Here is a 26,739-nt window from a genome sequence, read left to right on the forward strand (position 1 = left end):
CTCAGCTCTGGAAACCATTGCATCACTGGCCTCTCAAGGGAAGGTGTGTGTGTGTGTGTGTGTGTGTGTGTGTGTGTGTGTGTGTGTGTGTGTGTGTGTGTGTGTGTGTGTGTGTGTGTGTGTGTGTGTGTGTGTGTGTGTGTGTGTGTGCATAAGCAATTATGACTGCTTATTCATCCCATGGTTGACTAATTTCTGCACATGGAAATTGACATCATGTTGCAACTCAGTGTGTGAACTAGTTAGCAAGTGAACAGGAACTTGTAAAATGTTTAGCTACAAGTAATAGACAAGCACATTTAAATTGTTAGCTAAAAGTAAAGAATACAATTCAAATAGTATGCTCAAAGAACAAGAAACAGTAGAAACGTCCAGGTAGGGGAAAATGTGGTTGGTAGTCCCACTTTTTACTTGGGACTAATGAACTAATAAGATAAAAAATGATTAAAAAAATGGTGTCTTTAAAAAGCTCCCTGAGCTCAATATCAAGTGTCTAACTCCTGAAATGACCCTGGAGGTGACCTCTGACCCTAATCATGAACATTTTTAGGACCAGCATTTCCTTACAGCGCCCTCTAGAGAGTGAGATCTAAATAATGTGACAAACATCCCCATTCTCCCCTAACATAAAACATAACATTTATAAATACATTGAAACAAAGCATATTGTAACAATATCCAATTTTATATAAATAACCTGGCCAAATATTATCCAGGTAGAAATGATTGGAAACATGCAATGGGTGCTGACTGATCTAATAGAGCTGTATAAGAAAATATGGGAAAACCTTGATATGTGTGTGCTGTATTTCAGTTAGTAAGCACTCTACCTCATGTGCCATAAATGTGCAGATGTTTCTGCACTAACATTGCATGCTTTTCAGACTGAACTGGAGCATACACTTTCATGTACAAGCAGGGAATGGTGCTCGACTCGCCCTGCATTTATTTCAAAACTTTCAAGTTGGGGAGATCTTTAACTGAGATTTGGCACCTCTTTTCGTCAGTCTTAACACACACTTAACTTCCCAAATTCCTCATCTGCAAATGTGAACCATCTGTGCTCTTTTGTGGCCCCAGCAGCCCAGCGTGTTAATGAGAGAGTTGTAAATTACAGCTAAAGCTGCTACATGATGATGGCGTTTCTACTGTAGCCTTTAGTGTGTGGACTGAGCTGTTGATGTGTTGATTATAGATTACACTTACTTAATTTTTCTATGTCTGTTCTTTTTCTATCAGGATGCGTCAAATAGCTATTCACTACAGCTGTTTTATGAATTATCATTTTCATATCAATCAAAACCGGTGACAATATCCATCTAAGCTTTTTGTTATACTTGTTACATGAGTAAGTTTGCTCTGTCTGCACCCTGCTGCAAGGAAATCCAAAACCTCGGTATCCCCTCGGGATTTCGTGGGAAGTAAATTTCCCCTTCTGCTTTGTCCATACCCGGCCGGGATCCGATCCAGATCTCAGACCCCCGGTGGCTGCGGGGGCGCGCATAAAACTCGGTCATGGGGTCCAGCTCAGTTTCACCCTCCTTCTCTCACTCTAGATCTCGTGTACGTGTGTATTGGTTTGATTATGTGCGTGAACGCGCAGCGCTCTGGATCTCCTTCGTCAAGAACTGTGCACATCTGGTTTTGGCAGGGTCGCAGAGTTGCGGGGGAGGGACTTTGTATGTGTGTGTTTGAGAGCACGCTCTGCGCATGAACTCTGTAATTCGCTGCAGATGACCACTTGGGGATGGAAGCTTTTGGGGTGGTGAGCGTTCCCTCAGACAGCATCAGAGAGCACGGTACTAATTAATTTGCTCTATAGAAAATGCTGCTAAGTGGTGCTGGAGTCGCGTGTAGCCTACTGCACTTTTCTCTGCATGTTTAAGAGCAACAAGTGGATTATGGACGAGTCTATCTGCAGCGTGACAGGGGAGAGGGGCGACTGCACCTGAACAACAGAAAGCGAATGCTGCACCAGTCTCTCCTGCGCAGTGGGAATGGATACCGGCAATTCCCTGACGGGGATTTGCTTCATCCTGCTGTCGCTCAATGGATTCATCTCTTCCTCACCGGCGACAATCCTTTGTCCCGAGCGCTGTGACTGTCAGCACCCGCAGCACCTCATGTGCACCAACCGAGGGCTGCGCACTGTGCCCAAACCTGCCACGCGTGTGCCCGAGGAGTTGCTGATCTTCAGCCTAGGGGGCAACTTCATTGGGAACATCTCTGCCTTTGACTTCACATGGTATAGTAACCTTGTACGATTGAATTTACAGTACAATCAAATACAAAGTATTCATCCAAAAGCATTTGAGAAACTCTCCAAGTTAGAAGAGCTGTACTTGGGACATAATATTTTATCAAGTATACCTGCTGGGACTTTACAATCCCTGAAGAAATTAACAATTCTCTGTGGAAATGATAATGACATTAAGGAGATCACACCAGAGCTCTTTGCTGACTTGGATAATCTTGTTAAACTGCGTCTGGATGGCAACTCAATAGAAGTTCTGCAGGACTCTGTTTTTAAAAGTTTGACCAGTCTACATTACCTCCATCTGGAATTCAACAAGCTGCAGCACATTCACAGAAACGCTTTTTCTAAACTCACCAACCTGCGCTTTCTAAACCTGGCCCACAACAAGCAGTCAGCCGTGCACAATGCCCTAACTTTCTCCCAACTCAAAGCTCTGACAACCCTGCTGCTGTCTGAAAATGAAATTCAGCACGTCGGAAACCACGTGTTCCAAAATCTGAAAAAGCTGTCCAAACTGTCCCTCAGCAACAACAGAATCTCCCGCCTGGACAGCGGGGCTCTGAAGGGGCTGTCCAGCCTCAGAGAGCTTCTGATTGATGGCAACGAGCTGGAGGAAATCCCAGCCGGTCTCCTGGACTCTCTTGAACGCATCGAGGAGCTGGACTTCAGTCGCAACCGTATTTCTAAAGTGGACTCTTTGGCTTTTTCCCATCTTAAACATCTGAGGGTATTGAAGCTGAAGAACAACATGCTCACCAGCCTGTCAGGAGACATCTTTGCCCTCAACAACGTGCTTTACAACCTGGATCTCCAGGGCAACAACTGGACGTGCGACTGTCGCCTGGAGGAGCTGAAAAGATGGATGACAGCTGCGCATTCTCAGGGAAAGTTATTGACTGTTTTTGTGCAGTGTCATGACCCTGTAACTCTAAGGGGGAAATATCTGGACTATGTGAACAGCTCCCAGCTGCAGCCCCTCGGGAACTGGACCCATATGTGTAGTAGCCAAGTTGGGCCAGAGGAGAGCCGAGGAGGGGGTGTGTTGGTTAAGATGAAGGGGGAAGAGATAGGGAAGGTGGATGCAATAAAGCAGGAGGAGGGAGGTGAGGAAGTCCAGGTGGAGGAAACAGGTGAAGATCTGAGACAGGCAAACAGCTTTGGAGTTATAATGAAAAAAGAGGGAGAAAAGAGGAAGAGAGAAGGACAGAAGGAGGAGGAAATCCAGGAGGACGAAGGAGGTGTGGAGGATGCCAACCCATCTTCTTCACCAGGAAGAAAGAAACCAAACAAAGGGCCACTCAGCCCAAGGTCACGACCTGCGGCAGAGGCTCCTGGGAAACGTGGCAATGGTAGACGAAGGTCAAATGTTACATCCAGAACTGAACCAACAGCTATTTCAACACCTACAGGAAACCAGGACAGAAACTCCACTGATCCAAACTCAGGGCTCATCACTGCCTCTACACTCCAGTCAGGAGAAAAGTTTGACCTTCTGAGGTCAAATCACGAGGAGGCTCTACCAGTAATCACAGATCCATGTGAGTTCAACCACCATTATATCACTAATGTGTCAGTGGATCAAGTGACATCCAGTACTGTCACCATCTACTGGACTACCAGGGATCATCAGCGCTACTCAGGAGGACTTGGCCCAGGCCTAGATGAAGTCCACTATCGGATTCAGTTTGACCGCTTTGGTACCGCAGATCGTTTCCCCCGGTACGTTTACGCTCGCGGCACAGCTCGCTCCGTAACCCTTCGAGAACTCAGCTCAGATGTGACCTACATGGTGTGTGTGGAGGGAGTAGTGGGAGGATCTGTGTGCCAGGTTGCTCCTCGTGAACATTGCACAGGACTGGTCACTCTTCCTCAGGGGTTCAGCCGTGGAGGCATGCTGACCTCTGACCTCGAGCTGGTGACAGTGGCCACGCTGGCTGGGAACGCCATGCTGCTGCTGGTCATCGGCGGCGTCTGGCTGGGGCGGAGCCTGAAGAGGAGGCTGCAGAAGAGGAAGACGGCGGTGCACGTGCGACACATGTACTCCACCCGGCGACCGTTTCGTACCGCAGTGGCCGCCGCCTCGGTGTCAGCTGACTTCACCACCTACCAGAGCAGCCGTCCCGCACGACTTGCACCCCTGGAGGAAGGGGACCTCATCGAGTTCCCTTGTGATCGCTTTCTGGACAGCAGTAGTGTTCGTAGAGATAGTGAAATGCAGAGATTTTCTGACTAGAGCCATTAACATATCTTAAAGTGTTACACTCTAAGATAAGATAAGAAGTACTTTATTGATCCCAATTTGGGAAATATTTGCGTTGCAGCAGCATAAAAAGACATGGAATTGTACATTAAAAATTAAAAGACTAGAAATAAACATTCCAAAATGTAAACATGTCAATTCATCTACCACAGCAACACAGGAATTGGGCTGCAATCTTTGGTGTATTTCCCTCTGTTGTTGACACACTTCCATACTAAAAACATTGGGTGATTTTATGGATTTGAACAAACCAAGTCAACAATCCCACTATTTTGAGTCTTTGGTTTTTCACTTGACCGTAAGAAAACGTTTGAACTGACAATAGAACAGCTGAGCTCATCAGTGCCTTTTCAGACACCAGAGGAAGTACAATCCCTCTGACTTCCTTTTCCTGCTTTGTGGCTTTCCTCTTTCATTTCCTTGCACCTGCGAGTGTTTGTCAAAGTAAGACTTATTGTGTGTAAGCAAGAATGATTGCTCACTGATTTCGACTAAGGTGCTAACGTTGAGTTGATAGACATCATATTGTCTCCTTTTTGTACAGTATGTAATGATAGCTGCTGGTGGCAGGGAAAAACACATGTTTGTATCACATGTATCATGTTTTGTACTTTTATATATAATTCTTCATTACACAAAGAAGTAAAGTCCCCAACAATGTGATTGATTTGTCATTTGAGTGTTGATTGGATGATTAGATGATTTAATTCAGATTTTACTGTCTCTGTGGCTTTCAAATATCTTTTATTTAAGCCACTGCTAATGTCCATCACAAAGGGATTATGTTTCTAGAGAATATAAGATTATTCAATATTTATATGTTTATAAAAATAACATATTCACACAGAAAGATTACTAGCGTTAACCTCTTGAACTCTATGTTGTATTTGTAGTTGTTATTGACCTCAGCCAAGCATGCTAGATAATATTTTCTGTAGTTTTCTATAGTTTTTTGAATGTTTCATCAAAATAGGTCCCTTGCATTTCACTAGTAATACTAGTTTTAACAAAATATATTTATTTAATTTAAAATTGCATTAATGAGTTTTACTATGCAGCTAATATGAAGTTCTTTAATAAAGGGAGACCTGCACCATGTGCTAGGGAGTGGAAGATAATGGCAATAACATGTTGGAGAAGCGAGTGTGTGAGTGCATGTGCATCCGTGCTTTTGAATGCATGTCAAAAGGAGGTCTGGGATTAGTTAGTCAGTCCCTTTGTTCGAGTAGACAGGGTGGAGTGCCTCCCACACTTAGTCCAAATCAGGCACACATGCACAAAAACACATGTACGCACACATATGCACAAATGCATGGATACAAAATGTATTAATATCACGAGACACTCAGGAAGTCAGAACGGAAAGCTTTTGACAAAAAAGTCCAAGAGTCTACAGCTGGTACCAAAATGAAGTCCTTTAGTTTGGGACACTTAACTGATAGTAAATATCAGTCAGGCAAATAAAATGTTAGATTTTGTTTTGCGTAATACAGATGACTGATGTCTATGTACTGGCCAAACATAACACAGGCTATTACATTACATGTCACTTGTTAGACATTTTTATCCAAAGCGACTTATACTGAATCCCCACAGGAGCAATTTAGGGTGAAGTGTCTTGCCCAGGGACACAACGGCATGCTGACTGCAGTGGGGTTTGAACCTGTGACCCCCTGATCCAAACACCAACACACTACCCACTGCACCACACGCCTCCCTATGATCCACTATGCTGACCATTCCAGCCATCATGGTCAATAACCACTAACAAAACCAGTCACTAGATGGCAGACTAGACCATACTGTATGTACAGAAACAATCAGATATTTATAATATCATTACTCAAAATCACAGGTTTCCTGAGTCAAAAATAATTCTGACATGTTTTATATGATGAACAATATTTCAAAAGATCTAAATATATTGAATTACCAGAATAAGAGAAGTTGTATTACCTGACAGGGATTGAAATATGAGGTGCAGATTAAAGTTAGTGTCTTAGTGAGAAGTACAAAAAAAACCCGGCCTAAATGGAAAGTCTGTACAACTGCGTTTTAAATGGCTTTCCAAGACAGATGTAGGTTTGATTTAAAATCTTAAATTAAATATCTGTTATGTAAATATGAATTATTTGTAGAAAAATACAGGTTTGAGAAGATGCTTAGGCATCAACTAGAAGGCATATAGTGTGAAATATAAAACTAATGTTTGTTAAATTAGTGCAAGATATAAGAGCAACAGATGTTTTATGATGGTGTGTGTGCATAGTCAGAGCGTAGCAGGCTTGCAGAAAGGATCCAGTTGCCATGTAACCATCTCAGTCAAGGTCATTTTTGCACCTGTTATGGAAATGTATCAGTATGTGGTTCTGGTCTCCCTTCCAACCAGAAAAAAATACCTCAATGTTCAAATGGATGTATACATTCACCTATCCAATTCAGCATTTTCATCCATAATGCAAATACATGATGCTGAGTCGGACTTAAGTGTTATTGTAAGGTAATTCAGGCTGATAGGATTCATCAGCCCCCCCTCATCTTTGTAGTCCAGGCGTGGGGTTGTGCCCTGTTATGCCTTCAGCTGCCGAGGAGGTGGAGATGCTGTTGTGTTGGACGGCCTGCAGATGAGGCCCAGGACCTGGAGGGATGGGACTTCCTGCGGGGCTCACCCCTGCAGCTGGAATCAGAGACAGCTGTCAATCAGAGACACCGATCCTGTGAGGACTGTCCATTCTGTGAGCACCGTTTGTAAGCATTATGCATGCAAATTAATTACAAAAAACACGACGGCTAAGATTAAAGGAAAATATCTCTTTTATTTTAACAAATGAATACTGTACATACAGGTAAAAAGACAACAATAGAAATATACGAAAGTAACTCATGCCAATATTGCATCCATCTTTGTTCTCTGAAACTCAACATTTTAAAACATAATGGCTGCTTTCTTTTAGGCCACAAGGTGCAGTATATTTTTTCTTTCCTTTTTAGGTCACATACAGGTTAAATTATTGTCGAACATTAATTTGAACCTGTCTGGAGTGCAAGATGGGCACGCTGTTCCAAGCTAGCTTCATGCAAGGCAAAATGGAAAGATATTGCATTTCACTCCAGAGTATTTCAAATACCATCAAGTATGAGTTCATTAAATGAGCATGAAAATGGAAATGAAAAATGCATTCCTTTTAAGTGGAGCGTTAAGAGAGTGCAGTGCTTCCCCCCGATTGGCTCTCCATAGGAATAAAAGTGCATGTACCAATATTTGGAGACTGTGGGGGTTAAAAGCAGAGTTTTTACTCTTAAGTGCTGTTTAGTTGCACTCAGCTAGATACAGTTTAAGGTCGCTATCTGTTTGCTGAGGGGGGGGGCTTTGCATAAAAACACAATGTCACCATGGGGTATTCGCTTATGTGCACATACAAAGTTTCTGAATTATTCCCTCAGTGGTGGATGGAGATGATTGGTGTCAGGCATCTGGAAAAGCTGGTGAGATGTCTAGCGAGGGGGGCAGTTGTTTTACTCACTGGGATACCCCTGTGACTCTCTCTGCCGGGCGCTGACAGGACAGTCTTTGTGGGTGAGCAGAATCTCCTTTAGCTGACCCACCTCCGACCTCAGTGACGTCACCTCGTTCTGGAAACACAGAGAGAAGCAGTTAGTATCCCTGAAGTGCAGATTGTGTTAACTTGTGTGTACTTGTGTGTGTGCAGAGTGTGTCCCACCTGTAGCTGCAGGTTAGTGTGTGTCAGCTCTTCAGCTTTCTTCTCCAGCGACGACACCCACACTTTCCTCTTCTGTCGGCAGCGGGTGGCTGCAGCCCGATTTCGCTCCAGGAACTTCTGCCTGCGCTGGTCGGGGTCTTGGTCTGCCGTCCTCCTGCGGCGGTGGCTGCCTACTCCCCCTCCTCCTCCTCCTCCTCCACTTCCACTTCCACTGCTGCAGCTACTATCTGCCTGCATTGAATGCTGGGAGTGGGGTGGATGCATCTGCTGCGCAACTGGTGATAACTGCAAAAAAACAAAAAACCTTTAAAAAGTAACCCTAACATGCCGTAATGCAGAAATGTATTTAGTTTAGCATATTTTAGTTGTTCTATACAACTCGGATACAAATACAAATTCTGAATAGCAATAGTAGGTCATCACGGTTCAAACCAAAGTAAATGAATACTCCCCCAATAGTTTTCAACTGAAGCCTAACCTTATTAAACGTACCCTTTTCATAATATTGATAACATTGTCATTACATTTTAATAAAGTAAAACAAACAAACAAAAAAACGAATTTTAAATGAAGAGTTATTTCATGATAAACAGCCCATTTTGAAAGTGTTCAGCTGTATTCTAGCAAAAAAACAGATGTGAGATTGTTCTGAATGTTTCCCAAACCTCCACACAGTAGGTCCTTCATCGGCACAGTATATATACTGATGGTAATGATATAAAGTCAGGTTTCACCATCATCACTGGGCAAAGCAGTAAATATAAAGCATCGTACCTGTGAAGGAATAGACAGGGGTGGTGCAGGAGGCGAGCCCTGGTGCAGGTGGGGGGGCGGGGCTTGGTGAGCCTGCTGGTGGAGGCTGTGGGGACTTCCCATGTGCTGCGGAGGCGGAGCGTGGCATCGCTGTTGGAAAGTGATGGGCGGAGCAGGAAGCTGCGGATGATGAGGAGGATGAGGGTGGTGTTGTAGTGGTGGAGCCTGATGACGCTGTGACATCATCTCCATCATGTGATCCATGGCTGTCACAGGGTTGTTGATGCCCACCATGGCAGGGTGGTGCTGCTGGAAATGATGGCCCAGCGTCTGTTTGGATCTCTGAGAAGAGACAAAAAAAGACCAAATATATATTTAAGTATTCATGTGGTACACGCAGTGGTGGATAAGTATTTTTAAACATGTGAAAGTAGCAATACTTCATTTAAAAATACTTTAGTTAAAGTACTGCATTCAAAATCTTATTTATGTAAAATTATAAATGGATCCTTAAAATACCAAAAGTACTCGTTATGCGCCATTTTAAAATCAAATAAAGTATATATTCAATTACTGGATTTGATTTTTGATGCATTAAGGCAGAGCTCATTTGAACTACTTTGTTTAAACTGCTGCTGAATATCATTCAAAATTGTACCTAAGTACAGTACTTAAAGTACATTCCACAGCTTGAGTCATTGTAAAAAAACATTTGATGTTGCATAACACATTAAATACCAGCTGAAAATAACAATATGTATATATGTATGAGATATGATGTCAGCCTCGAATTATGTTGACCACATGTGCAATCACCCAAACCAATGCATACCTCACAAATATCACATTTCTGCTATTGAAAAGGCTGTGTGCTGTGAGTCAAGAGTTGTAGATATCATATCCTTAAGAGAGATTAACCTCAGTAATTGACACTCTCATAATAGTTTGTATATTATCACATCTTCTCATTTAAACAGCAGATTCCTTCTGATTGTATCATGGCCTCTAGGAACGTTACAGACTCTCGAATGTCTCAAAGGCTTGTGAACCTGCTATAAGAGGACACAGGAAGGACTTTTACAGCAAGTGAAATATAGTTTCTGTATCACTGAAAGTCTTTTGTCAACGAATGAAATACAACTTAAATCCATTTAGGCCTAGATGGATTTGGGGTTGAGTTCTGTTTAAGCCACTTTATTAAATGGCTTAGTTGAATGCTGAATGCTGTCAATTTACATAATGACATGACGTGTTTACGGTTTATGAAACATAATAATCTTCCCACTAGTAAACAGAGTATCCAACTTGGATCCACAAACAATACAGTAAGTAAACTCTTATATGTGTTTTTAAGTGATAATAAATAAACAGAATAATATTCTATAATAATGCAACACCCAAGAAAGCCTATCTGCTTAATGACTACTTTTTCATTTGAATTAAGTAGCATTTTGAACTCAGGACATTTACATGCAATGGAGTATGTTTAGGCTGTGGTATTACTACTTCTACTTAAGTAAAGGATGAGTACTTTTTCCACTACTGCCCACAGGGTTATTAAGCCTAACGATGTGACACACTAAACACTTAACACCAAGAGCTGTTGTCATACATAAATGTTTCACAACTCTTATACTTGGTGTGCTTGACCCCCAACACCGACTAAATTGGTAACAACCGCAGACTGTATGTACAGATATATTTATCCAGATATAAACAGTGCATGCTAAAAGCAGATAAGCTATCAAACATACAGGCCACTTCGGGCCATTTCGGGTAAAACGAGCCTTAGTATCCCACAGTATTCTACCTCTAAGTAGCAAAATGTCTCAAAATTAAAATGATAACCGCTCTCAGCCACTATCTCCCGCTCAGCCCATCATCGGCTTTTCTCCCAATTATCCACAACTGTGAAAACAACTGTAGATAAGAGGGATAATGTGTTCCAATAAATGCTGCAGTCTGCAGCTTGGTACCTTCACACTTTATCATTCCCGCATATCATCTGACTAAACAGACTGTAAGAGCTAAATTAAACCTCATCTCACCTTTCTCCTCCCCTCAGCAGAGGAGGGAGAGGTCATGTTTAGAGCATGACATCACCCTTCCTCCCTCCCTCCCTCTCTCTCTCTCCGGCAATATTGCTATCTGTTCCCTGTTACACAATATTTCTCTAAGAGAAGAAGCAGATTTTTTTCCCCCTTCAACCATTCAACGGCGAAAAAAGGGAGCACATTTAGCCGTTGCCAAGGATGAGGTCACCGAGTCTGTCTGTGCCAGCCAGCCCAGTGCCAGTCAAACACACACACACACACACACACACACACACACACACACACACCAACCAAACAGGACGGGACGTGAGTATCTCAGCTCTGTATACTACATAGAAACAGCCTGACACTGGGGCCTGTGATTACATCATGGGTCTCCTTGGCCTGGATGACACACCACGTTGATATTTCTGTCTGGAGGGATCAGTGAATGAAGACAGAACTGTACATGAAACACTGATCCACTTGTTGGACGTTTACTTTTCCTCTTCAGCTGAGAGTGGAGTCACTGTACAACAGAGGCATGTTAATAACCCTTTTTGTGGTTTTACAGAAGCAGGGTCATGTTTCATACCTCGGAATTTTAAAACACAACATCAGACGAGACTAAATTATAATAGAATACAATTTAAATGTGTCTGGAGAAAAGGGGGTTGTGTGTGCGTGTTCAAATAAGTAAGGTTTAGATTTGAACCTGCGACCTGAGCAGCTCCAAAACCTGAGACCACTTTTCATTTGCCACTCTATATACAAGCTCTGCACATGAAGTCATAACCCGTGTGTGTGTGTGTTTGGGTGGACGCAGGGTGTTTTCACAGTTTTCCCTTTGAAGTTGCTTTTGATAGCACACATATTTAAAAATTTATACTACATGCACCTAGAAAGAGGATATGTAAAATTTACCAGGGTAGAGATTGAGAGCAAGTTGACACAAGGAAAATAAAACAACCAAGAAAAGCCAGGGAGAGCATGTAGATTAGGACTTCCTGTGGTGCGGGACCTGTGTGTGTGTGTGTGTGTGTGTGTGTGTGTGTGTGTGTGTGTGTGTGTGTGTGTGTGTGTGTGTGTGTGTGTGTGTGTGTGTGTGTGTGTGTGTGTTAAAGTGTAGAATTACACTCTGTTTCCCGCCTGTCCTGATTAGAGAATAATAAGCCAAAGGCAGAATGTGTGTTTTGTGGCTTCAATTTCAGAGGAATGGGACAGCAGTTTGAGTAATATAGTTATTTAATTTCAGTTGGAGAATTACATAAGAAGATTGATAGCTCTATATAGCACTAAATATAAGGCACATTGAAAGATAAACCGTGACACAAAGACCAGTCACTTTCCCCTTTTGGAACGCTCCCTTAGTTGAGCGGCAGAAAGGACAAAACGACATCCTGCAACATGGCTGTTGTGAGTAAAATTACAGAAATGTATTTTCTTTATCTTTCTGAAGTCTGTTACAGAATCGCTTCAAATTATTGTTGAATCTGAATGTTCAGTCAAACACCCAATTTCCCAATTTGTATTAGTTTTTATCGCCATTCATTTATTTTTCTCGCGTTCGCCTACAGGGACTACAACGGCATATTGACAATTTAACATGTTAGTTTTAGTACAGATTAAATAAGATGAGATATAACATTTAAATAGGTGAGCTTTAGGGGTGCTGGGAAAAGCTGATTTAGTCCCTTCTGGATAGATTCAGGCTATATGTTCTCCCCTGTTTTAAAGCCTGTGTGCTAATATGAGGTAACCAGCTCCTGGTTGTAGCTTTATTCTCACTGTGCAAGTATAAGAATGGTTAAGAAATGACTATCAGCTCTATTCCAAAAACAATGGCCTTGGTATAGGTTTTCAAGAAGCCACGAGTGGTCCAGCTGTACTAACTGTTGTCAGCAATTGTATATATGTATGTTATGCTCATACAGGAAAAGGAAACGAATAATCAGTGAGAAACAATAAGAAAATGTGTGCTCAGTACCTGAGGCGAGGAACAGGCGTGGTTGTGTCCAGGACCGGGTAAACCCATTACACACGACATTTGCTTCTCCATCTGAAGAAGGAAAGGAATTGACACAAAAATAACCTTTCAAGCGTTACAAGGAAAAGCTATAGCGCATACATAACCTCCAGCATAAAGAGTTCCTCACAAGGTCACATCCATTTGGAGTTTGACACTTTTCATTAATTCATACACAAGAGTGAAGTGATTTTTTCTGTCAGCCATGAATATTTTCCAACTCGAGGAACTTGACCACTTTGGCCACTATACCTGCATCCATAAATCATGCATGTCTGGATGCAAATGTATGTGTGTGAGTCTCTGGAACTTACAGGCATGTGCTGAGCAGCTGCCCCTTGCATGGCGGGGTCTGGCAGCGTGCCAGGTAAGGAGGCTGGCAGCGGTTGTCTGTGTCTGTTTCGCATGTGGAGGAGGGAGGACAGCGACCCGGGAACCGGCCTGTGGTCGGCCGCAGAGGGAGAGAGAGGGAGGGACGAGTCAGAGACATCCACGGCTAAAGTTTCACTTATCCAGTTCAGAGAGGGGTGCAGGTTTAAACATGTATGGCTTAAATGGCAGAGATAGATGGACATGGTCAACAAAAAGTCAACTAGGGGTGAAATAATGAATGACATTAATCACAGTGATTAGAAGATGGATTAGGTTAAATCCTATTTGATTTTTTTTACCAACAATTGGCATTGGCAACACATTTACTTATTTACCTCAAGAGAAACAGATTGTGTCCCTTTTTTTAAATATCCATCTCAGAGTTTTCTGCCTCCATCCTAATGCTTTGAAGCCAATTGGAATTGTGTTTGAGGTGCTAAATACATTTAAACAGTTAAGGATTTCAACTGTCTTTTCAGAAACAATTTCCCAGTTACTCTGGATAATCCACAGACTTTACTGTTCATTAGAAACAAATAATCCGAATCAAACACTTTTGTTCTGTGGATTATCCAGAATAAGAGAGACATCTGTTTCTGGAAAGAGTTGTTTCTATTTCCATCATTTAAAAAACAAATGTTCAAAGCTGTTCGCACAACCATTTTATTATATTTACCTCCACTGTTCTGAGGTGGAGGCAGTTTTGCCAAATGTGGACCAATCTGGCTCTAATTAAATTTGAATTATTTTTCATCGATTCCTCTGCGAACACTTTAAAATCTATTTCATTTAAGGATTTTTTTTTTTTTACATTTTATAGTTAAAAAAAGGGTGACCGTATTTTGCATGACTCAACTTCTTGAATTATTTTCCTGCCTCAGAGTTTAACAGGGAGGATCTCAGTTTGCGTGCATGGGAGTGTTATGAGAGAAAAGGGGAGAAGGTGGTTTTTAGGATCTTATTGGATTACCTCGAGCCAGTCCAACCTGGCAACACTAGCAGGGTAAGAAATCTAAGAGGTGGAAATGTGGGGCAAATAAAACATAAAATATCTACAAACCACTAAAAGCAAGTGAGAAGATGAGCTGTTTTATGATCTGGGTGAGGAAACACTTAAAATCTGGACAAAAGCATTCCCTCAAAAAACAAACAACAATCTAACTGTTATTGTTTGTGGGCTGGAAGGCGTAAACAGAGGTTTGAGGTTAAGAAACTAAACTGTAATGAGGCGAAACAAGTGAACGAAAACAGAGGTATGGAAAAAAGTGACAGCTTGAGCGTGAGGAGAGGAGCTCAGGGATCTCAGCGGGGGGTGCAGAGACCCGGGGTGCCATGTGCTGAGCTAACCGCTCTGGCTCACAGCCAATAAGAGAGCGTGGGCAGCCGTGGCCGCGGTGATGTCATCCGCAATGATGTCACCACTGAATCTGGGGTATGCGGCCCGTTTAACATACAAAAAAGTACAGACAAACCAAAACAGCATTTCCTCACGTAACCACAACAGTTCTACCGGGACAACAGCCAGACACATTTAGAAACCAGGTCGCTATGGAAACTGGTCGTAAACACGAGGGGAAACAGTCAGACACACGATCCGTGGTTCGTTTAGCAACACTTAGCTGGTTTCACTGACTAACATGCTGTCTGGATTCAGCTGGCACTGATTTGATGTGCCATTATCAAGCCTCAGTCACTGCCCACAGTCCTGTCCTGTCTGCCCGGGGACAGATGTTTGGACTTTATAATGTCATTTTGGCCCTTTGGTTCATCTAATGTGGGAAAGAGGCTTTGTTTGTCTACTATATGTTGCAAGCAGAATGAGAGAGCTTTTCTTTTTGTAAGACAGGGTGTCGGGATAAGAGTAGGCTGTAAAATGACTCAAACCCAAAAGTGTATGATGTCATCAGGTATCAGGTCTGACACTGCTTCATTGACAATGTGTTTGGAAAGATGTTTGAGGTAACACTGACATCACCAAGGGGCATGCTCTTAGTGTGTCAGGGCATTTTCTTTTTGGTTTAGGAAATGGGAACATTACAAATAATGATGCTAATGTGGGAGAAAGATCAAAAACATTCTGTTGGTAAACAAAATCTGTCTTCCAGTCATTGTCTATATAGCAGATCTACAGTATATACTTGATCACATCACAAGTTTGACACTTTATTCTCTAGTTTCTGGCTTTAGGTTTCTCATGTGTCTCCAAATGTTGAATAAACGTTCCTAGGCCATGGGAAATGTTTTTTTGTAATTATTAGATTTGCAAGTGTTCCCCTTTAAGGCACTGACTATGTATTCATAATGTTCCCAGGGTATAATGTTATTATAAAACTGCCTCTTCTGATTTATTAGGTGACATTATGGCTAGTAGACAAACCAATTAAGAACCATATTTTATGGAAAGTGAAAGAAAAGACAAATTAAATCACTGAAGTAGCAGTTAAATTACAATTTGTGAAAGAAGCTGGCAGTAAATATGAAAGGGCAGTAGGAAGATGGCGTTACAAGCAAAAGCACTTAATTATAGCATGGAGAAACAGAACATGCTCGAGACTATTTTTGTTTGATTCTTTTTTAAATAATTTCAACTAACATATTTTATAAATACTTATAAATATAAAGATTAATCATAATCTATTGACAGATGCAATTTTAGATATTTACCAGTTACAAAATGTCCACATTGAGGTAAACTGGAATGTAGTTTTTACAGTTAAAGATACAATGTTACTTTTTCATCGGCTAAAGTCTTGGGTATTTTAATCATTTAATAATTTATTATATTTGACATGCTTGAAATACAACAATACTATTTTTCACATCAAACAGCATGCTCCAAGAAAAATGGGTATTAACATTGTTAATTCAACCCACGGTAAATGTAATGAGATATTCAGATGACATATAAATCCAAATCCAATGTTGAAATGTCAGACGGAGGGAAAGCAGCTGCTGGGAGCCGCTCAGATGAAAGACAGGAACTCTTACTCTAATCTGTCTGAAGGACGGGTGATAACCGCAGAGCCGAGGAGGCTGCACAGGCTCTGAGCCTCACAGACACAACACAGGCAGTATTTGGGTGGCAGGGTGGGCAGTAGTAGTGGGTCTGAGTGGGTGTGTGTAGCAGTTATCAATCTCTAATGCTATGACTTTGTTCTTGCAGTAAATTGATGTTTGTATTATTTTTCTCCCTCCTTTCTCTCAGTTCATTAGTGCAGTGATAAATTATGCAGGGGGAAATGCCCAGGCAGAATGATTTATAATACGTCCAAAACAGGATGGGCGAGACAGGGTGAAGGAGAGGAAGAAAGAGTGAGAAAAGGCAACATTAAAAGGAAATATGTGTGTGTGTCTATATGTGATGAAGGCAATACGTTCTGCTGCTGAAAATAGATGCCTTCAAGGGATAGTTTGGGTTTTTTAAAGCAGGGTTTTATGAGGGAATTATCAATATGTCAAGGTGGTCAGTAAATCCCCAGGAATAGGAATAGCACGGAAGCAAAGCCAAGTTCTGCTGTGGACAACATTTGTAGGCAAAATGTATTTTAGCCATTTCAAATAAATGCATTATCATTTCAAATGAACGCTATATTTTGAGTATTTGACCATGTTACCCTGCCCCTAGACAGCCCTTTCCATTGGGATCTGCAGCTGTTACCTGCGCTTTCTTCAAAGCCACCAAGCTCCATTGACAAAGTCAGTTCACCACCGAGAAGAGTTATTGTCTACCGCTGCCTTGATTGGTCAGTATATATGCTTTTTGGTGACTAAAGTGTTTTTAAAGGTTAGTTTGGATTCAACAAAATCACAAAATTACACAAACAAAAAAACGGCTTCAGTTCCCTGGCGGAAAGTTCAAGGTAAAGCTTTAGATGTTCTTTATATAGCTCACACTTAAAGTGATCTTTATTTTTTTTGTAGTCATTTCTTTTAGGGTGATGAAAATATGTGTTGCTGCTGCCCCCTTCCACAGCTGTACATTATTTATCTTCTGTGCCTGTACATATTTCTCCAAAGTGGCAGCATGCTGACCATCCTTTACTGCAGCTCACACACTGACTATGGATAAGTCCCTTCTTCACACCAGCTTTAAACTCTCCTTTTAAGGTGTGTGTGCTGCCGTACTCACCCTGAGTGTGTGAGGGCTGAAGGAGCCTGGGTGATGACGGATCCGGACTGTGGGGACGACAGGGCCTGCTGGGCGTTCAGACTGCAGCTGGGGCCCATCATGGGGCTGTGGGACTGCGGGTGCTGCAGGGGGTGGGTCTGGGGGTGGTGCAGCGGTGGCTGGGGGTGCTGGTGCTGAAGCTGGGATTTTAGCTGCTGGTTCATACAGGAAGGCCCATTATGAGGAAGCGTCTGTGGAGAGAAGTGTGAGCGACAATCAGCTGGGACAATTTTAAACCTGCGGTGTCTTCTTTCAGTCAGTGTTTGTGTTTGTGTGGTTATTTTTTACGTGTAAGTGCGTACATTTATTTAGGTGTGTGTATATTTTGTGTTTGATGTGTAGCTGTTTAATTTACAGGGGGGAATGTGATCGCCCGGTGTGTCTTTCCTCAATGCCGGTCAGATATCTGCAATCGTCTAATTGAGTCTGACTGCTTTTATCTCCCTCACACTCGGGTGTCAGTCAAAACGCTTATCTGACAGAGCTCACAAGCAAACACCTATCAACAGCACGGCACAAGTCAACATTGTTTCTTGATTCTTGCTGTTAAGACTCAAGTTAGGATGAGGTTTAGTCAGAAATGTTTTACCTGTTTGCTCTTTTCTTCTTCTTGTGCTTGAAGAAACTCTTCCTCTATCTCCTTGAAAAGACCAACTTCTTCACAGTTCTGCAAAAACCGGGTTGGCGTCGGAGTCTGGTCTAGAAGCGGGAAATACAAATACACAAAAAAAAAAAAAAAAATGAATGAATTGCTACAACATAAAAGTATTTCCTGTTATTTGATTTGTAAATCGACTGTTTTCCGATCTGTTAAGCAAAGAGGAGAAACAAGTCTCCTCTGAGCGTTGCTCTGTCTCTCTCCGTGATAACATCAGCCTGTCTCTCTGAGCCGCCTAAACATGCAGGGGTCAAAGGTCAGCTGCGCTCTTTGTTTTGACATGAGATTTCCTGCAGGAGGCGTGACAGGCTGCAGGACGAAGAGAGAATGATAATTTGCTGTTACACGTATGTTAAAGCACTTTTTTTTCCCTTGTCTATTTTTGCAAACACAAAAATGGGACACCACATCCCTGCATAATCCCATGATAATTAATTAATAATTTCATTCTCTTCAGGGTTAGCCGCTCTTCAAAAAGAGTTATGCTGACCCTTTTTCTATCCGCTTGTGGGAAAATCAAGCAAAAAAGAAAAGGAAAAGGATATCACACAACTTAAATTACTGTGGTCAAGGCATTTTTCAAACATAAATGCATTACATCTGCTTCTGCTTAAACTAAATGCTTTTAGCTTTTTTGGACTGTTGGTTGTGCATAAAAAAAGTTTATTAAATAATGTCAACTTGTAATATTTCGGAGAGATTTTAAGATGAACAAAACAATTATGTATTCAATCAAAACAAGAATTAAAAAACTGTGGTATATTTACAGTCAAAAAGCCACATTTGCACTGATAAAACTGTCCATCTGATGTTGGTAAAAATATTTTCAATAAATCAGAAAACTAACATAGTGTTATTGTGAAACCCTGGCACACACAGTAACAAGCTGAGGCATCCAAAAGCATTTAGTTGCATCAATTCTCCCACAAGTTCCTCTCCTGTACCTGTAACCCTGCACCTCTCACTTTGCAATGTAAACAAACAAGGACTAAAAATATCTTAGGAGGTTTATGAAAGTCGGTCTTCACTGAAAGCGTTATCACTGTTTTCTGTCAAATCTGATGGAGTATACTGTACATGTTGCAACATGAGCAGCTCCGTTTCACAGCACAGACTATCTGAGGAAAGGAAGCCTGTATCGAGCTTATCTGATTTCGTATTGTATAACGTTGTGTCATCATTTTTTTCATCAAGAACTGATCCTGAAAAGAGTTCACCACACACACATACAGACAACAGAGTGATATACAGTATAGCACGTCTAAGAAGTGAACACACAAGACCAGTATTTATGGGGATACACAAACTCAACTATTAGCTCTTGGCTAAATGTTTTTTTCCCCTCTTGTGCTCTCTCACCTGTAAAGGGCAAATCCGCCTTGATGGAGGAGAACTTGAGGGACATCTCATGCTTACGTCCGTGGATGGTCAGATGCTCTTCTAACTGGAAGCGCTGCAGACCGACAGAGTGAGAAAGATATGAAGAGATGCATGTAGCTGCATGACACGACACATGGGATGAGATGTGCAATCAAATCAGCTGACGTCTCTTATAGCTGACTAATCAGTCACAATGGTCTGAACGTGGTTGATTATATGTAAAATTATTGTGTTATATATTGAACTCTTATTATATTTTTTGTATTGCTCTTTAGCACAGAACTGAGTATGCTACCTTATATTTTATGATATTTGTTTATTTTTACAATTTAAATCCCATTAGTCCGCCTGCCAGTGTCCACAATTGATAACCATGACTTCACAACATTATTTAATCTTCAATAGATGACTGTATCCTATGTTAATAATTTAGTTTGATACTAACAATCATACATTTTCCTGCAAATATATTTTTACATACGCAGGTGTACCACACATCAAACTGACCTGAGAGCAGCCGGGTGCGCCGCACATATAAGGCCTGTCCTGTTTGTCATTCATGTCATACACCAGCCTGCAAAACACAAGAAGCAAGCACAAAACAATTCATCATTACTGTGTGAAGCATACTACGGATGTCAGTTCATTGTGTGATGATTTAATTCGGCAGGACGCTCGTAGCTCTTCTTTAATTACTCAGAGAAAGTGCCCTTAGATAAATCACACAGTGAGCTCGTATACGATACATTAATCCTGCTATTATCACGTCTTTATTGTTGAGGCGGTGTGCAATGAAGTAGGTGCCACAGATGATAAATGCTTCACCCAGAGACACAACATTATTTGTAGGAAAATGATCCTTTTGGTGCCAGTGGGAGAGCAGCAGCATTGCTACATAGTCATTTTTTATGAAGAAGTGCTTTAATAAATACTGTATTCATTATAACTAATAACATGAAGGCAACAAAAGGGAATTAAAGCTTTACATCATTTACTTTTGTGTAAATGTAGTGCGATAAAGCTTTCATCTGGGGATACAATGCTTTCAAAACATCAAATAAAGTCAACGTCAGAAAGGGTGAAAATAACAACACAGACAGAATAGAGCACAATGATGAACCCGCATGTAGCGCTGACTCTCGGATCAACACACTCAGTTCTTGAATGGAGATATTAAGCCTTGTTGGGGGTAATTATAACTATTTGAAGTGCTGCTGCTGCTGACCCCTAACTTTCCACTGAGAGCAAAGGAAGGAGCCTTCAACTCAATGGCCTCAGGCATACCTCGAAGCTGTGTGTCACCAAATGAGATTCACACACTTGTAGAGGTCAGCAGGGTGACCCTCGCTTGACTTTTCATCCTCCTACCACAGTAAGTGTTTACTGATAACTCAGGGAGGAGGAAGAAAGGAAACGGTAAAGCAGATGGCAGGGATGACAACAAGAAAAAAAGCGAGGGGCACTTTTTACACTTACACACTTTTCCCTGAAGCAAACTTTGCATTTGTGTGAGCATTAAGTGCTGAGAAGACAGCAAAGTGGGTCTTTGTGTCATGGGAAAGTGAGAGCTGAAGAGAAGAGCGAGGAGAGAGAAAGAGAGGGCAACAAAAGTACACTCTTCCATAAGAAATGGAAAGTGTGTGGGGTGGGGGTTGGAAAGGGACATTAGGGTGATGGTGAGAGGAATGGGAAGGGCAAGTGGCAGTGTGAGAGAGAGAGAGGGAAAGAGAAAGAGAGGGAGGAAATCACAATGAATGGAAGAGAGAAGGAATGAGGGTGGGAGGCGGCAAGGGGAGGGCTGCACTGTCGGCCTACTCCTGACAGGTTTAAACCTGCCTCAGCCCCCATTTTCCAACCCCTGCAAGTAGAGGTGACTTCATAGGTGTGTGTGTGTGTGTGTGTGTGTGTGTGTGTGTGTGTGTGTGTGTGTGTGTGTGTGTGTGTGTGTGTGTGTATTACAAAATGGAATGATGAAGCAAGTGTCCACAACAACACAATTACAGATAGAAAGAGAGATAGATAAATAAATAAAGTAGAAAATCAGTGGAAACAGTCAAATGGTTACATCCTTTTGCTGCACATGGTTTATAGTCTTTCTTGGTGCAGTGCTACATAATGTGATATATTAAGGCGTAAATAAATAGAAAGCGTAGTTAATGTTAATCATAAATATCATCCACTGTTTTCTAGCTCTCTTTCTATACTTTAAGCAGCACTTGAACAAGATGAGCAGACTCAGCACATTTTCAGCAAAACCTTCTGTCAGTACGATTACATCAATGCGGAATGACGTCATCCTTAATACATAAACCCAACAACGGACCAGACAACACGTTGTCAATTCAAGACGGATAATTGCCTCTATTATATATTTGCAACTTAATCGAAGACTTTTTTCTGTCCTCTATTTGCAGTCATGATAAATGACATAATACAACTTTAAAGAAACACCTGCTTGAGAATCCTGTACAATATGTCCAGCTAAAACAAAAGAAGCAACTTACTTACTTCTCAAAGTTGCCATGTTTGGTGGATAGACGTCAACAACATAATATCGAATACGTTTTTCTTCTGAAATGTAGGTTTTAATCAGCGGTTCCGACCAGAAACTCGTCCTGCAGCCGAACGGTTAGTGCCCGTATGTGTCCCAAGAACATGCTGGTGTGTTTCCTTTCCTAACGCTCCGTATAGCAACCTGTTCAACTAAAAAACAACCCGGCACAGCTGTATGGAGAGTGCTGTCACACCCCCCAAATAGACACTCGCGCTCAACCTCGTCCGTCTGATGATGAGACTTCACCGGGACAGCCAAGCCAAAAAAATTCTTAACTTTCCAGTAGCGTCAAAAATAAATAAGAACGAAATACTCTTCAGAATATGAACTCAGCACAGTGTATCCGCGTCACTTGAGTTTAAAAGTTTTGTGAATGAAAGTTGCTCAGGCTTACCTACAAGTGGAGAGGGACGAGCGGCGCTCCAGAGAGGAACCACGTTGGACTGGAGCGAGATTACAATACGATCTATTTACAGAAGCATTACATCACCCGGTGACGTCACGTGGGATTCCTGAAGTTCTAAATCATTGCGGTCCCGTACGGAGAGAGGGGCTGAAGGGGGGCGGGGTTTAGGACACCGGCCGGTAGGGGGACAGGACCGGACAGCAGCATGGTGCGGACCTGGACAGACACACAACTAGACACACCGACCGCAACGTGACGGGACACGGGACAGACCGGGTGGGCGGATGAGACACTGTTGTTTTTTCCCCTCCCTCCCCTCTTTCTGTGTGTGTCTGAAACGGGAGGTCCCAGTGTCTGCATCTAGTTTATATGCGGAAAATGAGTACCCTCAATGCTTTTCCATCTTTTCTGATAGTTATGACTTATTTTTAACTTAAATTAAAAGGATTATTATGAAACAAGAGCAGGCTTGAGTTTAGGTCAAATGTAATAGGGCTTCTTACCGAATTGATCCCAAAAAACGAAACTGAGAATATGATGAGGTAATGAGTTTGTAATAGCCATTGATATCAGGCTAACAAACTTTTGTCCAACTAATGCTAGTATAATAATAGGCCCTAATAATAATAATTATAACAAGGATAATAATAATCCTAATTTAAACAAATTCATATTATCATTATTATTGTTATTATTATTATTACTAGGCCTATAAACAGATTTTTCCATGGAGAGATTCCCAATTAAATAAGTTGTTATTCATTGCTATTTGTATTAAAATCGTATTGTTTATCATGTTATAGATATATGAGAAAGAGAGGGATAATCATTCTGCCTTATGTATCTTTTTGATACATTATTTTCAGTTAAGTAACACATTTAATTCCAGCACTTTTCTTTTTTTCAGAATTTATATCGATATTAATATTTTTGCACTACTGTACATATTGTAATATACATATTTATTCTCTTTGTTTATTGTAGTAGAATGTGCGTTTTTTAACTTCTCTATGTTTATACAACTAATTTAATTATTTTTTAATAAAGCAACTGTTAAATTGGCCCAAATAAAGTATTTTGATCCTGATTTTGACTGAAATAAATAAATGCTCACTGATATGGTATTTGATCAATATCCTTTATATGATTACATTAAATCCCATTGGCCATTGTACAAAATAAGAGGAGGGGACTTTGGTCATTCACATCTCTGCTGAGCTAAGCCATGCAGTAATATCTCTGCCATGTTTGGTCAGGCTTTCCGGCCTGCAGCTGAACAGAGGGATATGGTTTTGTTGTGATTGAAGTTCAAAACGGGACCAAGCCCCACTGACTCATCATCCACCAATCGCCTAGAGTATGCAAATTCTGGTTGCCAGGGAAACAAGAAGAAACAGGAAGTTGTGATGATGTCACTGTGTTTTGGGCTCTTCCCCCATGTGGATGTGAATCACTGAGCTTTGTTTTCAGTGAAGATATGGGATGTTTTACGGCGCACTTGCCCGTGAAGAGTGCACACTAACACTAAAAAGCGTATGACGGCAGACAGGAAGTCTCTGGCTGGTGCCCTGGAGCAGACAAAGCCACTGAGATTACAACTACCTCCATAACTCAGAGGCTACACCAGCCATTAGTATCTGGCACTTTCACCTCAGCATGGCTTTTAACAGCCAGACTGGGAGCTTCCTAGAGAAGGCTGATGTCACCCTGTCTGTAAAAAAATATGGGGTTTAAGGTCGAAGGTCAAACAAACGTACTGACCTACATTCCCACGTAACATTATCCTCACTGTAGCTACATCTCACATCTGGCTCCGCTGCCAAACTGTTTTGATTTGATCCATGATGGTTTATGACTATTTATTATCACAGCAGATAGTAGGTAATGTGGGATTTAGCAAATTATTTGGAAACATGTATTTTAAAGTTGAACAGAATCCAAGTTACAGTCATTTGACTCTGTAACAAATGGTTATATTTAAATATACACACATCTCTCTCCCAACATGCAGATCCACTGGTTGGAATGTTTGTCTTCAGCGAAAAAAGAGCTGATAATGTAATCCATGCCAATTTGAAATCCATCCCAAGCTGTTACATTGTGCGCTACACACAGTTCAAGTGATGTCATGCACCACAAACTTGCTTCAAGTCTCTCCCTTTCTATCTTGCATTTCACAACACATGCTACCACTTCTCATTTACGCAATAGTGTTGGGAACTGCGTCACTGTCACTGCTCTGATACACCATGTGCGTGTAATGAGTGTGTTTATGTTGCGTGTGTGTCTTCACGTGTTTGTGTGTAAGAGAGAACATCTGTGTTAGGTTGATGAAGTCACTTGATTTCTATACTGTACATGTGTGGACACCAGGTGAGGTCATATTGTTTGTGTGAGCGCATGTGTTTCTAACGGCTGTGAATGGGAATTTATTTTATGTTTTTGTATGCCTGGGTTTTAAAATGGTTGGATGGATAGAGGACAGTCAGAAAAATGTTCCTAGGTCTTAAGGTTGTTTGCTGAAATCACTGGCCAGTGGTTTATGACAGGCCATTTTAACGCTTGATTAACAGGTCCAACACAGGCCAGCCGGCCCTGGTTAGCCAGCCCCAGTGATTTAAGGACATTGTCCTCTCTCTGCGACTCACACACACATTACAGTTTCCTCCTCACAACCAAGCCATTACAGGGAAACATTAATCCTTAAACTTTATGGATGTGATAGATGTTGTTGTCAACGGGTGATGCACGCACAAACACACACATAGCCTACAAGTGCAGTGATACCAACTCCAGCACCCATGTGCCATTTTGATCTCTGGGTAACTTTGCAAATGGTATTTTTTTTATTCAGTTGCAAGCTGCAGTAAAGCACCGATATGTTTCATAAACCTGCAATATTAATTTAAAAACAGCGATCAAGTTAGACATTTTTTGTCATTCACATTATCAATTTGGTCATTTGGGCGCTCTATGTTGTAATTTCGTTACCTTTTTCAGAATCTTTACACAAGACACTTGACACCTGTCCGTTCTGGGGAGGGATCCATCCTCCGTTGCAGATTCCGGAGTTTTCTTCCATTTTCCACCGTTAATTGTTGGGTTTCTAGGGAGAGAGGAGTGTTGTATGCTGTACACACTGTACAACTCTCTGAAACAAATTTGAAATGTGTGCTTTTGGGATTTATTGTTAGCACATGACTGCAAATTAATGTTTGGAAAAATGGTAAACCAGCAGCTATTTGCTATGATGAATATAGAGCCAAGAATTTATAATCAGTTGTTATTCTGGGACTGTGATGCTGCCACTCCTAAGTGACCCTGGTCACTGCAAGTTCAGTAGCTCCTCCGCATCACATCCACACAATGTCTGGAAGACTACTAGTGCCTATTCATTGGCAAGCTAAAAGTTCCTGATTAGACTCTTAGTAATTGTTATCAAAAGCTGATGATTAATTTAATCATCAACTTTAGGACACATGTAAAGTAAATAACCTGCTATAGATGGTCTACAGTTAATGAAAATGTGAAAATTACATTTATTTTGGTATTTCCAATGATTGTTATAGGTCTCTATCAAATACATTTATTTTGTAATCACTATACTCTTGCATGCACTTTTTTTGGTGACTACATCATTTCATTTCTCTGTGTAGTGTTTAACCAAAGAGTCAAATGTTTATATATTGGTGGTTCTAATTGGCAAACTTTACATTAATTGTAAAAGTTAATATGGCACTATGTTAGTATGGTGTAAAACACATTATGCTGTATGACCTATATGTATAGGTAATACATATCCACACAATTTACATCAAATTGAAAATGATTGAAATCCATATATTCCTGATATGTTGGGCCTTTACAATTAATTAAGATGTGAGATATAACCAGGGTGTTATTAAAATAATTAAAAAAAATAAACTGCCTTTGCAAAAACACACTGATAAATCAGATTGTGTTCATAACAAAGCCATGCACATGTGTTATCATGTATTGCATGCAAATACGCTACGATTAAACTTTGATTTAATTTAGTGTGATAGTTATCATCAATATTAGTAATAATATCACAGTCAGAGCTGATCCATGGTCCCAACAGGTATGCAGGTCGTGACGTAGCCTGCCACCGGCCGACCCTCCTCCTCCC

The 26,739-nt window shown here is 41.3% G+C and overlaps 2 protein-coding genes across 4 annotated transcripts; one reads left to right on the plus strand and one right to left on the minus strand.

The window, feature by feature from the left end:
• Nucleotides 1-1,751: 1,751 nt before the first annotated feature.
• On the plus strand, nt 1,752-5,180 carry tril (TLR4 interactor with leucine-rich repeats). The gene has a single exon (XM_010766173.1). It carries the CDS (start codon nt 1,998-2,000, stop codon nt 4,488-4,490), a length of 2,493 nt encoding a protein of 830 aa, XP_010764475.1. The 5' UTR covers nt 1,752-1,997; the 3' UTR covers nt 4,491-5,180.
• A 987-nt stretch (nt 5,181-6,167) lies between these two features.
• On the minus strand, nt 6,168-25,643 carry LOC104941125 (cyclic AMP-responsive element-binding protein 5-like). Of its 3 annotated transcripts, none has more exons than XM_010766177.1 (11): nt 25,581-25,643; nt 20,137-20,203; nt 19,609-19,702; nt 18,181-18,290; nt 17,553-17,782; nt 13,366-13,492; nt 13,013-13,084; nt 9,014-9,334; nt 8,240-8,524; nt 8,042-8,150; nt 6,168-7,194 (listed from the first exon to the last, which is right to left on the minus strand). In XM_010766177.1, exons 2-11 carry the CDS (start codon nt 20,188-20,190, stop codon nt 7,052-7,054), a joined length of 1,545 nt encoding a protein of 514 aa, XP_010764479.1. In that variant the 5' UTR covers nt 20,191-20,203; nt 25,581-25,643; the 3' UTR covers nt 6,168-7,051. The 3 variants fall into 3 exon arrangements, with proteins under 3 accessions (XP_010764479.1, XP_010764476.1, XP_010764477.1); XM_010766174.1 differs by lacking the exon at nt 25,581-25,643 and adding an exon at nt 22,578-22,792; XM_010766175.1 differs by lacking the exon at nt 25,581-25,643 and adding an exon at nt 22,138-22,532.
• Nucleotides 25,644-26,739: the final 1,096 nt, after the last annotated feature.

This window comes from Notothenia coriiceps, unplaced genomic scaffold, assembly GCF_000735185.1.
Source record: "Notothenia coriiceps isolate Sejong01 unplaced genomic scaffold, NC01 NC01_scaffold00003191, whole genome shotgun sequence".
Classification (NCBI taxonomy): domain Eukaryota; kingdom Metazoa; phylum Chordata; class Actinopteri; order Perciformes; family Nototheniidae; genus Notothenia; species Notothenia coriiceps.